Source organism: Ornithorhynchus anatinus, chromosome 1, assembly GCF_004115215.2.
Source record: "Ornithorhynchus anatinus isolate Pmale09 chromosome 1, mOrnAna1.pri.v4, whole genome shotgun sequence".
NCBI classification, from domain to species: Eukaryota; Metazoa; Chordata; class Mammalia; order Monotremata; family Ornithorhynchidae; genus Ornithorhynchus; species Ornithorhynchus anatinus.
The window spans coordinates 10,184,743-10,197,947 of NC_041728.1; the positions used below are offsets into that span (position 1 = coordinate 10,184,743).

Sequence of the window (13,205 nt, forward strand, 5' to 3'; positions counted from 1 at the left end):
GTATTGGCAGAGCAATCATGAGAAACAAGTTTAAACAGAGTTTATACTTTTCAGGTATTTTAATCAGATGACTTTTATAGAAACAATAAAAAGCTCATGAGGGAAACATTTTACCAAAAATGTCAATCTTGAGCTGGAAAGGAAGGCAGGGAGAACAGCATCTAAGTATGAATCGAATGTGGGCTCTAGTTAATATATCGGAATGTATTGATCAGCGGTATTTATTGAGCCCTTACTCTGTATGGAGCATTGTACTAAATGCTTGGGAAAGTGCAATATAGAACAGTTTAGTTCTATAAGCATTATTGAAAGAATAATAGATGCTCAAAAATAGTTTTCTTGCATTTTCAATCAGTCATTTGTTGAATGCTTGCTGTGTGCAGAGCACTGTATTTGGCAGAGTAGTTTAACAATGTAACAGAGTTAGTAGACATGTTCCCATGTAGAGAAGCAGCGTGGCTCAGTGGAAAGAGCATGGGCTTTGGAGTCAGAGATTATGGGTTCGAATCCCAGCTCTGCCACTTGTCAGCTGTGTGACTTTGGGCAAGTCACTTATTTCTCTGTGCCTCAGTTACCTCATCTGTAAAATGGGGATTAAGAGTGTGAGCCCCATGTGGGACAACCTGATTCCCTTGTGTCTACCCCAGTGCTTAGAACAGTGCTCTGCACGTAGTAAGCGCTTAACAAATACCAACGTTATTCCCAGCTCACAACGAGGTACAGTCTGTGGCAGTGAGGGAATGGATCCTTAAGCTTGTCTTGGGATTTGTCCCGTCTCTCACCTCTCTGCTCCTTGACCCTCTAGCCACATATCCTCCTACCTGTTTCTATTTTTTTCATGTATGCTTTTGTGTTTCTGTTGTTTCATTTCTCCTTATCTGTCCCCATTTCCTTTATTCTGACATCATGAGCCTCTTGGAGCCCAAATACCGAGTCTAATTCTCAGCCATCTACTTCATTCCCATGGCTTAGCACAGTGCCTTGCACACATTAAGTTTTTAATAAAATTACTCCTAATCCTAATTTGCATGTCTCCCCTTGTGGCCTGTAGGTTGCTTGATCAAAGTTTCCAGGGCAATGTGATAAAGACCCAAGAGTTCCCATACATTCTCTCAATGGTTGGCAGAAACCGGGTTGGCTATCCTTTGGCCTGGAAGTTTCTTAAGGAAAACTGGAACGGTCTCGTCAAAAAGTAAGTAGGTCTAGGACTGGGTACAAGGGTTGAACCTACGGTAAAAGAAATATAATAATAGGGATGCAGCGTGGCCTAGTGGAAAGAGCACAGGCTGGGAGTCAGAGGACCTAGATTCTATTCATGAACCTGCCCCTTGCCTGCTATGCAACCTTGGGCAAGTCACTTAACTTCTCTGGGCCTCAGTTTCCTCAACTGTAAAATGAAGTTTCAATACCACTTCTCCTTCCTACTTCCTCCCTGTGCCCCATGTAGGACTAGGACTTTGTTGTATATGATTGATTTTTAATCTAATCTAGCCCAGTGTTTAGAACAGTACTCAACACCATAAAAAACACAAACCACCCAATCCACATAGCTCCTAGGTACATGGGGAAACTGAAAAATGTCTGTATAATGACCATAAAGCCCTTTCCCCCAAAAAGAGCATAGTGCTGTGTATCTCCTTTTATTCCATCATATGACTCTTAATTTTTGTCACTCTTAGGTTTGAACTTGGCTCAACATCCTTAGCGTACATGGTAACCGGAACAACCAATCAGTACTCGACGAGAGCCCGGCTCGAAGAGGTAAGTAACTTGGCTTTTTCCCCTTCCGCCGTAATGTCTTCAGGCAAGTTTAGTTAAAATGGGGGAGACTTAGACAATCACTAGAGGATCCAGAATATTGGATGAGGATGTTAGATGGGGGAGGGAGGGCTCTTTGTCGGACCGAAGCTCGTGGGGCAGAACCAACAGCTGTTTCTGCACTGTCCCGGCAAGCAGCCCCTAGAGAATGGTGCCTCTTTCCTGAATTGGATCCCTGTTATCCCAGGCCAAAGCAGAAATAGTCTGTGGGTGCGGGCTGGAATACATTTTGGTAGGGAAATGAGAAAGTCTTGTGTTTTCTGCCTTTTTGAAGCTTTAAGATGTTTACTGGGTCGGTTCTTGTCTGTATGGCCATAAATAAGATATAAAGTGTATACACATATCTTAATGTCCTTTGTACTAAAAGACACCACCAACAGTGAAATTCACCTCAGTGTGTGGGGTTGAAAAGGCCATCTCTTGTTCTGTTACACTGAACGTTTGAGGCTCCTGGCACTGTCTTCTCTTCTGAAAAGAGACACATCTAAAGGGTCATGTTAAGTTAAACATCAGTCACAAACTCTGGGGACATGGAATTCTTCAGTCCTCCAGCCACCCACAGAGAGGAAACTTGGAGCTCAGAACTGCAACCTGCCACTTGGGCCTTCTGGGTGCCCACGGGCTGGCACTGGAGCCTGGGCTCCCCTATCTCAGTCTGGGCCTGATGCCAGTTAAGAGTCAACAGACCTTAAAGTTGCTCTTCTCCTTTTCCCCCAAAAGGTGAAAGGATTCTTCAGCTCCTTGAAAGAAAATGGGTCCCAGCTTCGCTGTGTTCAACAGACAGTGGAAACGATCGAAGAAAACATACGCTGGATGGACGCAAACTTTGAAAAGATCAAAGTGTGGTTGCAAAATCAAAGCAAAGGAGTGGAACTGTAGGAAAATCCCTGGATGGCTGCCTCCAGATCATTTTGGTTACCAACATTCAGAATGGATTTTTCACTATTCCAAAATTATCCAAATTTTAAAGGACTGAATTAGGTAAGGTCCTGCCTGGAAAAGAAATTATAGGTTGAGGTGGGATTTGGACAGCTTCATATTGAAATCAAACAGGACCACCAAGTCATTCAGGGCTGTGAGTGCATCTGGCACGGGTGCGGGAAGTGTTTGAAGAGGGTAAGCAATACAGGGCTAGGATGGGATTCAAAGTCAGGGTAGGATGCTAAATTATGTGAATGACCTTACCTTTTGCATTTGATGACAGTAGATAAAACTTAAGAATGACCTATTTTCCTAGTAAAAACAAACACAAACCCAAACTGTTGAAATGGTTTTTAATGGCATTTTTTCTGGCTTTCAATGTAATATTCTATTATACTTTCTAATAGTTTAAAGGGATAGGAAGATGGCAGTGCCTTTTCATCTGGGGAACTGGTAGCTAGCAGCAGGAATCAGTTTGGTGAACAGATCGTGGCCACAGCGTACCTCCTTTAGCCATTCGGTTGCAGAAAGCTGATTCGGTTTCTCTGTTCCTGTTTTCTCAAGGTGGGTGTTGGTGGCAACAACTTACTGCCACCTGGATAGATCCTCAGCACCTCCGCACTCTCTGCTAATCAGCAGGAGATATCCGGAGAGAGGCTTGAGCAGGGAGGGGAGGGGAGAGGGCCCTGAATTCCATATTCAGGTTTAGTGTTGATTGCTCCATCTTTGGCTAATGCTGATTTGCTGCATAGATTCTCTCTTCTGCAAGTGAGGAAAAAAATGCCAGTGCCCTAAGGGAAAGAACTCAGAGCTGGGAGGCCTGGGTTTTAATCCTGTTGTGCAACCATGGATGGGCTAGTCACTTAGTCCTCTGTGTCTCTGTTTCCTCATCTGTAAAATGTCCCCCTTAGATCAGGAGCCCCGTGAGGGTGCGGCCAATATCTGCCCCAGTGCTTAACATTTAAATACCACACTTATTACACTGCCCCAGCTGCCCAGGGCAGAAAGGGCAGAGGGTGGGCCTTTTGTCTTTGGGCTCATTTCCCACATCAAATAGACACTCTCCCACCAAGTCAGCCTGCATCGGGCTTTTTTGGCGAGCAGATGTCCAGGGCTACTAAGAGCTCTGCTCTCGGACACTAGGACTAGGCAGTCAGAGCCAAGAACCAGTGGGACAATGGCCACTGCTAGCCTAGCAGAAGCAAGGAAGTCACCCAGACAATGCTCCAAGCTGCAGCCTTAAGGTGAGCCACGTGGGTGCTTCTGTCCAAAGACGGCGGGGAAGCCAGCTTCGATTAGGCCCCTATTCTGGGGCTGCAAGAAGCACCTGAAGTGAAAATGAAGGAGAGTGAGTGCTCAGGTGCACTCTGGGTACTGTCCCTCCAGGCCCCCCTGTGCAATGAAATCAGTACAAAGTCCAAATCTGCAGCAAGAGCCCCAGGTCGCACATAAAACTTACCCGGCAGCTCAGCATCTCTTCCCCTGTCAGCCAACCACAAGGAAGCAAAGTGTTACGACGCCGAACGTTTATCCACATTCTACTAATCCTACAAAGATTGTCCAGAACACACATTGGCCTCACAAAGGATTTTACCAACTATTCACACTTGTAGCACACTGGAGAGTAGCACTTATTTGATCGGGAAGATGGAATCCGCAACTCTATCGCTTTAATACAGAGAAGAAATTTTATGTTCTCTCATTTGTTCGGTAAATTCAGTTTTCACCAGTCCCAAAGCTTTCAGTGCAAAGACTAATGTTTAATAATTTGGAACAAATTATTGCTTTGACACTATTTTCAAGTTTGACACAGGCGTTTCGGTTTTTCCTCGGGGCCTTGCATAACTGGTTAGGAAGAGAAGCAGCAACAGTTCAATGCGTGAAAACTTGAATTGCTTCGTGCTTGGGTTCTGTCCTTGATTCAGGGTGGGATTTTACTCTTGCTGTTTTATTCCTCATTCAGCCTCTGGGTAAGGCGGTACAGGTGATTAAGGCAGGGTCTTTGGATTTCACATTAGTGCAAGTGTCCAGGAAACCTCAATGCTTGGCAAAGATAACATATTGGGAAAGGTGACCTCTTGGCTGTGGATCTGCAGATAGGTACTGGTACTGCCTAGGTTTTGACAGTTTCTCAGCCACTCCTAAAGAGCCAGGTGCTTCATCACCAAATTTTCATTCATCCTTCTCCCAAGTGACAGATGGGTAACCACAACCAACTGCTTTCCAGAACAGGAAAAATGTCCTTTTTCAAATGTTAAAAACCCAGGAATGTGGAATTAGAGCACTATGGAGACAGGCAGAAAGTACAAGGAAAATAGAATTTGTACAAATATAAGGCATCCTTTCTCTCCTAACTGAAGACCATTACTTTTTTTTTTAAGTCCCAAGTACAGTAATGTTCAGTGCAATAAGCCACTGCCCAAGGACGAAACCCACTCCTTTCCCAGAAAAGAATAAGAAAATATTTTTCAGTACTTCAAGACATGAAAACCACTGAATGAAAGCCACCCTGAATAATCGCTAGCCGCAATAGCCTTTTCTTCGAAAGTTGCTGTCCACCCGCTGAGATTTATACAATATGTAGATCTCCTAAAAGAATGCAAAGAAGGGAACAGGTCAAATGTTTGACAATTTAAGTTCCAGTGCTACATCTATCAGAAATGGATTAACAAACAAGAGGGGCCATATGCCCCAGGCAGCCAATTAAGTTAAGAGTCTGGCAGCTAGGGAAGTGGGAAAACCCACCTCTGAAGGACATTTGGGAATTGGATTGCTCACAGGCAATAGGGGAGGTAGGCATGCCTGAGTAGGTGGGAGTGAGGGGCTTGGATTCTTGTCCTGGCTTCACCGATGGCCTACTGTGTGACTTTGGGCAAGTCGCTTAACCTCTCTAAGCCTCCGCCTCCCCACCCTGGCTCTCTGAGCCCCATGGGGGAAAGGGGCTGAATCTAATCTGATTATCTACCCTTGACTGCTTAGCACTGCGTTTTTTAAATGGTATTTGTTAAGCGCTTACTATGGGCTGTACTACACTGTACTATAAGTCCTGGGGTAGAAACAAGCTAATCAGGTTGGACACAGTCCATGTCCAACATGGGGCTTGCAGTCTTAATCCCCATTTTATAGATGAGGTAACTGAGACACAGAGAAGTGAAGTGACTTGCCCAAGGTCATTCAGCAGACAAGTGGCACAGCCAGGATTAGAACATTTTGACCCCCAGGCTTGTGCTCTATCCACTAGAATGTGCTGCTTTTCTGTGCTTGGCTTATAGTCAATGCTATACTATACTATACTATTGACTTATAGTCAATAAGTACCCTCATTATTATAATTTTGATGTCCTATTCTTCATGCCAGGTCCCCTATTCCCCCTGCTTCAGTCTCTCCTCATGCCACTCACTCAAAGAGAACATTAATGTCCAGATAATTGCAGCCAACTTCCTTATCGTTCTTCTTCAAAAATGAAGCTCTCCTGAAAGCCCAACCAAAAATGGCTTTCATTATGATCTCTGCCTGATTTCTTTAACATTCTGGGCCCCTGGCCCAGTTCAGCGTGTGAGGAGGTGAAGCAGGAAGAAGCCCACCTCTCTGGGGCAGAGTGGAAGCACAGCCTGAACTCTTTTCCCCTGGGAATGGCAAACTGCACAAACCCAGGGTGCTTCCACGCTCTTCGACCCTGGCCGCGATCCCAAAGGAGAGCAATTTTCTGGGTACTCTGCCCTCTTTCCCCATCCTCACGCTGTGTCCAGATTTACCTCAGGACTGATGAGCGGAAGCCATCTTAAGCACCTGTAGTCTTCTGTCTACTCTGGGGTATGAAAACCTCTACTGCCCAACACCAGGCATTGTACTGGGGAAAAATCAATCCATCAGTAGTATTTATTGAGTGCTTCCTGGGAGCAGAGCACTAGACTGAGCCTATTGTAATCTGCCAAGCAACAGAGTTGACGGACTGACCACATCAAACATTTTTCGCTGCGGACGTTGATTTTCTCCAGTGAGCCTACCATGGGACTTTAATATAGCCGTCTACTCAGGTCCTTTATTTGAGCATTCCAGAAACTGAGCCCATTTACTACATGCTTATCATGGAATAATTGATCAGGGTGTATGTAATTCAACACTGGGTTCCCTCCTCCAATTTGAGCTGGTGGGGGGCTAGATAGTCTGAAAGCGATAGATTTAGCTGACAGGACTCAAATGGCAACAAAAGACGTGCTCTCTCTTACCGAACGGCTTGAACTTTAACTGGTCTTTTTTCCGTCAGACTTTTTCTGGGAAGATGGCTCCTTTGCCTGAAAGTGAAAGCAGAGCGATTGGCCAGAACTCTCTCTTGCATGTATCCTAAGAGGCCCAACTCATTTCATCTTAACAGCAAGTCAAGTGTACTGGAGGGAGGTGACAGGAGCGGGGTTCTGGATGGCCAGATTAGACTGTTTCCCTCAAGGGAGGAGGAGAAAGGGCAGAATCCTCAGACCAGAATGTCTCTATAATCTTTTGTTTCTGTTTCTATTTCTCCCCAGTCTGGGAGCCCGCAGTCTTGGGTAGGCTTGAATCACCTAGTGTTGACCGTCAGACTGTGTGGGTCAGATTCTGCTTGACCCTCCTGTCCCCATTTCCCTCCCCTCCTCCGGACACAGAAATAGGTCTGGAACGGGAGGGGTAACTGAAATCCTGCATTGGTGAAGATAGGCTCAATCAGTGGTGTTTATTGAACACTTACTGTGTCCAGAGCACTGTACTAAACCCCTAGGAGAGTATACTAGAGCTAGCGGACATGATCCCTGCCCCAAGAGCCTTCCAATCTAACCAGGGAGACAGGCACTAAGATAAACCACAGGTAGGAGAGATTCCAAACTGGCACCCCTACTTCAATGGGGGGAAATTACCCTTCCCTGAGAGCAGGAGGCTTTTTGAACAGGAATGGGATCTCATGGCCATGGAAGGGGAAAGGTACTTCATCTACACTCCCCTGGGCCCGGCCACCCTCCCCGGACTCTGGTTATGCCGGCAGGATCCCAGGAACTTTGCCTACCCTCCCTATGCCCAGCTGCCCTTTCCAGACTCTAGTTACCCGGGCAGCAGCCTGGGGGCTCTGACGACACTCCCTCTTGCCAAGCCGCCCTCCCCGGATTCTGGGTACTTGGGTGAGGCACTAACAGCCCTGACTACACTCCCCTGTGCCCAGCTGCCCTTCCTGGGCCCCGGCTACCCAGGCAGCAGCCTGAGGGCTCTGGCTACACTCCCCAGTGCCCACCTGCCCTTCCCGGGCCCCGTTTACCTGGGCAGCAGCAGCCTGGGAGCTCACCTGGCTCTTGGGTTTTGCAGCCTTTCCACTTCGGTCCTATGGGAATAGACACAGAGTCAGCCACGTGAGGTCATTAACGGGCGGCCTGCCAACTGTCTCTGCCCTCGGCCTAACGACCCCAGCCTTCTCACGGGCACAAAGGCGGGATCAACGGATCGAGGGAGGGGATCTTTGTCACGCACCCAGGGGTCTCAGCTCCCCCAGCCCCTTCGATCTGCCTCATTTCCAGAGAGCACGAATTCATTTCATCATTCCCCACCTTCCCACTTGGTGTGCCCTGCAGGGAGCCACCATCGTTAACAGATGATGATAAGTGAAATAATAACAATAATAATAGCGATGGTATTTGTTATGGCTTACTATGTGTCAAGCTCTGTTTTAAGTGCTGGGGTAGATACAAGCGAATCAGGTTGGACACCGTCCCTGTGTGTAATGGGGCTCACAGCAGTAGTCCCCATTTTACAGATGAGGTAACTAAGGGAACTAGTCAAGTGCGAGTTTTACAAAGGAGGATTGGAGGAATTTAACCTGGAACTGACAAATACGAGAAGGACGTCAGTAGTGGCAGTGTGGATCACGTGCGCCGGCCCATGTTTATGTGATCTGCTTGCCTGAGTCCCAACTCAAGAAATCCCCCAGGTCTCCACAGCCTGACCTCTTCCGTCAGAAAATCGCTCACCTTGGCCGACTTCTTGGGAGCCTCTGGAGGTTCGGCGCAGCCGTCGAAGTCCCCAGACAGAGCGTCGATAGGATCTCGGGCATCTGAGGGATTCTGAAAGAGCCGCCACCGTGAGTGACAGAGCCTCACTGAGGCGTCCATAGAAATGCTCAGGGGCATTCTCGCTTTCCTCCTCACAGAGGAGCTTGGTTTCTCACCTTAACAGCCCTTCCCTGCTACACTCAGGAAGACACAGACCATCCCCCACCCCACCGTGGCCAAAATTCAACTCTGGAAACCAGAGGCAACACTGAACCAAACTCTTGTGGCTCTTACCTTGGGCTCCTCAGGAGGTGGTGGCTTCACTGGGCGCCCCTGAAAAACAAGATCACATTTTGCCCATCGAGTTTCAGCAGCCTTCCTGCCCCTCCCCCAGAGCCGGGTACAAAGCGAGATCACATCAGCCTTTGCCCTGCTCTCAGGGGACAGCGGGACTCCGCTGCCTCAGACCCCCTGGAAGATCCATCCGGCTGTAGATAGCCTCTATTTACTTATTCATTCATTCAATCGTATCTATTGAGCGCTTGCCATTTGCACAGCACTGTACTAAGAGCTTGGGAGAGTACAACAATAACAGACACATTCCCTGCCCCCTACATAGTAATGTCTGTCCCCTCCTCTAGGCAGTAAGCTTCCCCTCCTCTAGGCAGTAAGCTCCTCATGGACTGTACTCTACTGGACTGTATTTTCCCAAGCTCATAGTAAAGAGTTCTGTATATAGTAAGAGCTCAAAAAATACCACCGATCGGAGACCTTTAGAAGCCCTGATTCCCCCACACTCCTGCCCTGCCTTACTTCTATCGTAGTCCAGAGGCAGATCTAAAGGTGACCCTTTCTCTTTCAGACCTGGAACTCCCTCCCCTTTCATATCTGACAGTCCACCACTCTCCTCACCTTAAAAAAACCCCTCCTAAAATCACACCTCCTCCAAGAGGCCTTCCCTTTATTTGCCCTATTCACCCTCCCTTCTGTGTCGACCATGCCCTTTGGCCGTGTACCTCTTAAACACTTCGATCCTCTCCCCAGTTCCACAGCACTTCTATACAGATTCTTTTACTCTACCATCATCTACCACATCCCTAAACTATTTTAATGTCCGTCTCCTTCTGCAGACTGTTAGCTCCAAGTGGACAGAGACCACATCTCCCAACTCTGTTGTACTGTACAGCCCTCGGGAATGCACGGCAAGCACTCGATAAATACCACTGATTAAGTGACGCTTGCCTTGGAACCATTTGACAATTTTCAATCATCATCTGCACATTCAGAATGGGTTATCCCACCTGATGAACAGAATCCTCCCTAGCTGCCAATTCTGCTGCTTATTTACACTCCAACATGGCCCACCTATTCAGGAAGCTGAGTGATTCTGAGTCAGTGGGGCTCTACGTGCACTGTGTATTGCTCAGGAAGTGATAGGCCCAGGGTCGGAGAGACCCGGATGTCGTGGGTACCAGAGTAGAGTTCTCCTCCAAATTCTCCAATTAACAAGTATCCACACCCGCGATTGATACAGATTATAATTCCTTGGCCCCTCATATTAAGGTGACCTTCTAATTTTAGAGCTAATACCAATAATTGTTAGGGTCTTTGTTAAGCGCTTATTACATGCCAAACATGGTGGGAGGGAGAACTGGTCTTTAATCCTCAATTTACAGATGATGAAACAGGCTCAGATAAATTAAGGGAAATAATAATAATGATAATAATAGTGATGGCATTTGTTAATGCTTACTATGTGTCAAGCACTGTTCTAAGCACTGGTGTGTAGATACAAGCAAATCAGGTTGGACAGAGTCCCTGTTCCATCCGGGGCTCACAACAGTAATTCCCATTTTACAGATGAGGTAACTGAAGCATAGAGAAGTTGAGTGATATGCCCAAGGTCACACAGCAGACAGGTGGTGGAGCCAGGATTAGAGCCCAGGTCCTTCTGACTCCCAGGCCCGGGCTCTATCTACTGGGCCATGCTGCTTGTCCAAAGTTACAGAGCAGGTAAGTGGCAGAGTCAAGGATAGCCCCCAACTAGCTAAAAATGGAGAGAAAAATCTCTTCTTTTGGAGAAGGTTAAAATGATATTCCATTGTGCTTTGCCCAGGATTTTCCTTAAGCAGAGCCTCAATAAATACTGATGTTCTGCACCTAGTTATCTACTTAACTTCAATTAATCAATTTTATTTATTGAGCACTTACTGTGTGCACAGCACCGTACTAAGCACTTGGGAGAGTACAATAGAGTTGGTAGACATAATCCCTGCCCACAAGGAGCTTCACTTTACAGTTGTACTTTTCCTCCCCAATAAGAGCATATCAGTAGAAGTGTCTCTTGCCTTTAACACCCGTAACGTCTCCATTACAACCAAAGTGTATTCCACGACTTTTTTTTTTAAATGGTATTTGTCCAGCACTTAGTACAGTTCCTGGCACACAGTAAGCACTTACCAAATACCATAATTAATATTATTAAGCCATTACTATGTGCCAAGCATTGAACTAAGCGCTGAGTTAAATAGAAGCTAATCAGGGTGGACACAGTCCCTGTCTCACATGAGGCTCACGGCCTTAATCCCCATTTTACAGATGTGGTCACTGAGGCACAGAGAAATTAAGCAACTTGCCCAGGGTCACAGAACAGACAAGTATGGGGGCCAGGATCAGAACTAAGGGCCTGTGACTGCCAGGCCCTTGCTTTTTCCACTAGGCCATGGCAAAATCCGGTGAAAAGTCACTGTAAAAAGAAAATCCTCAAATGCAGACAGTACTCCAGTCCTGCTTACCTGGTCATCGTTATCCAGGAGATGCCTGTATTCAGGGGGGATAGTGTCATCTCTCTCACCTAGCTTGTCTCTGTGTTCCGCTTTAGCTTTTTCCTAGAAACACCAACCGGGCAGAATCAATATTCATTTCTACAACTTCTCACAATCAATCGATGGTATTTATCGAGCGCTAACTGTGCGCAGAGTTTAAGACTTAATCCCCATTTTAGAGATGAGGTAACTGAGGCTCAGAGAAGTTAAGTGACTTCCCCAAGGTCATGCAGCAGGAAGTGGAGTCGGCATTAGAACTCAGGTCCTCTGTCTCCCGGGGCCCGTGCTCTTCCCCCGAGGCCAGCCCGCTCCTCTACCTTGACTTTGTCCTCCATTGGCTTGTCCTCATCTGGGTCAGGTTGCCTTTGCCCTAGACTGTCAGAGAGTTGGTCCAGTGCATCATCCAGCCCTTGGTCATCCTGCTAAAAGGAAAAAGAGAAAAAAAAAGTCAACTCCTCTAGGTAAGGGACCATAGCTACCACTCTACTGTATTGTAGTAATAATAATAATAATAATAATGATGATGGTGGTACTTCTTAAGCAGTGACTATGTGCCAGACACCATACGATGCACTGGGGTGGATACAAGCAAATAAGTCCTGTCCTAAATGGGGCTAACCCCTGTTTTACAGATGAGGTAACTGAGGCACCGAAGAGTGAAGTGGCTTGCTCGAGGTCACACATCAGACAAAACGGCAGAGGCCAAGACCTTCTGACGTCCAAGCCCATACTCGATCCACTAGGCCACGTTGCTTCTCTACTCTCCCAAGCATTTAGTATGATGTCCTGCACACAATAAGTGCCATTACATAACTCATTCAATGGTATTTATTGAGCGCTTACTGTGTGCAAAGCACTGTACTAATAACACCTTTGTCCCATGAAGGGATGAATTTTGGGCAGGGAACATGTCTACAAACTGCCCCTGCTAGTTTCTGTGGAACATCTCAGCTGGAACCAGGAGTAGTCTGGCCTAGTGGATAGAACATGGGTCTGGGAGTCACAAGGTCATTGGTTCTAATCCCAGCTCCACCACTTGTGTGCTGCGTGACCTTGGGCACATCACTTCAATGGGCCTCAGTTACCTCAACTGTAAAATGGGTATTGAGACTGTGAACGCCCCCATGGGACAGGAGACTGTGTCCAGCCCAATTTGATTGTATCTACTCTAGCACTTAGTAGAGTGCCTGGCACGCAGTAAGTGCTTAACAAATACCAAAATTATTATTATTATTGTAAACAACCAGTCTTCCACCCCAGCCCCCACCCACGTCCCCCAGTGCTCACTGAGGTGGGTGGGGGCAGGGCGGCGGCATGGGACTGAGGAGCCGAAGAAGAGGAGACCACTTCTGATGTCACAGGGGAGGCCTTCTTGGCTGCGGATTTCTGAAAGACAAAAGCAAAGCAGTCAGGGGCTGACACACCCGAGGCTTCTATTAGCCAGAATGCTCCAGACGGATTTTTTTTCTAGTAAGTCATTTTACCTAGCTCAACACTCTTTTCCAGGGGACAGAAAGGGGCACTGGATGATTCGGCTCTGCTACCATCCTCATGCCCACCTTCACTTTCTAACTCTGAGCTTCCAGAAACACATTCCTAGGAGGTTATTTTTTTCAAGGACTCAATCAGCCA

General features: G+C 46.9%; 2 protein-coding genes across 13 annotated transcripts in view; one reads left to right on the forward strand and one right to left on the reverse strand.

Moving 5' to 3' along the window:
- Positions 1-3,077, forward strand: part of LOC100081570 (endoplasmic reticulum aminopeptidase 1) — a 34,923-nt gene extending 31,846 nt beyond the window's left edge. For both annotated transcript variants that reach the window (XM_029073022.2, XM_039911129.1), the window contains exons 18-20: positions 1,052-1,192; positions 1,680-1,761; positions 2,539-3,077. In XM_029073022.2, coding sequence (XP_028928855.1) covers positions 1,052-1,192; positions 1,680-1,761; positions 2,539-2,697 — 382 coding nt within the window. In that variant the 3' untranslated portion in view covers positions 2,698-3,077. The remainder of the gene's footprint in view (positions 1-1,051; positions 1,193-1,679; positions 1,762-2,538) is intronic.
- The window catches only part of CAST (calpastatin), a 162,848-nt gene continuing 152,718 nt past the window's right edge, over positions 3,076-13,205 (reverse strand). For 9 of the 11 annotated variants that reach the window (XM_029073088.1, XM_029073068.1, XM_029073080.1 and 6 more), the window contains 8 exons: positions 12,861-12,959; positions 11,891-11,995; positions 11,544-11,636; positions 9,043-9,081; positions 8,728-8,820; positions 8,022-8,084; positions 6,970-7,035; positions 3,076-5,328 (listed from right to left, as the gene is read on the reverse strand). In XM_029073088.1, coding sequence (XP_028928921.1) covers positions 6,985-7,035; positions 8,022-8,084; positions 8,728-8,820; positions 9,043-9,081; positions 11,544-11,636; positions 11,891-11,995; positions 12,861-12,959 — 543 coding nt within the window. In that variant the 3' untranslated portion in view covers positions 3,076-5,328; positions 6,970-6,984. The remainder of the gene's footprint in view (positions 5,329-6,969; positions 7,036-8,021; positions 8,085-8,727; positions 8,821-9,042; positions 9,082-11,543; positions 11,637-11,890; positions 11,996-12,860; positions 12,960-13,205) is intronic. The other 2 variants (XM_029073043.1, XM_029073051.1) reach the window with 2 other exon arrangements.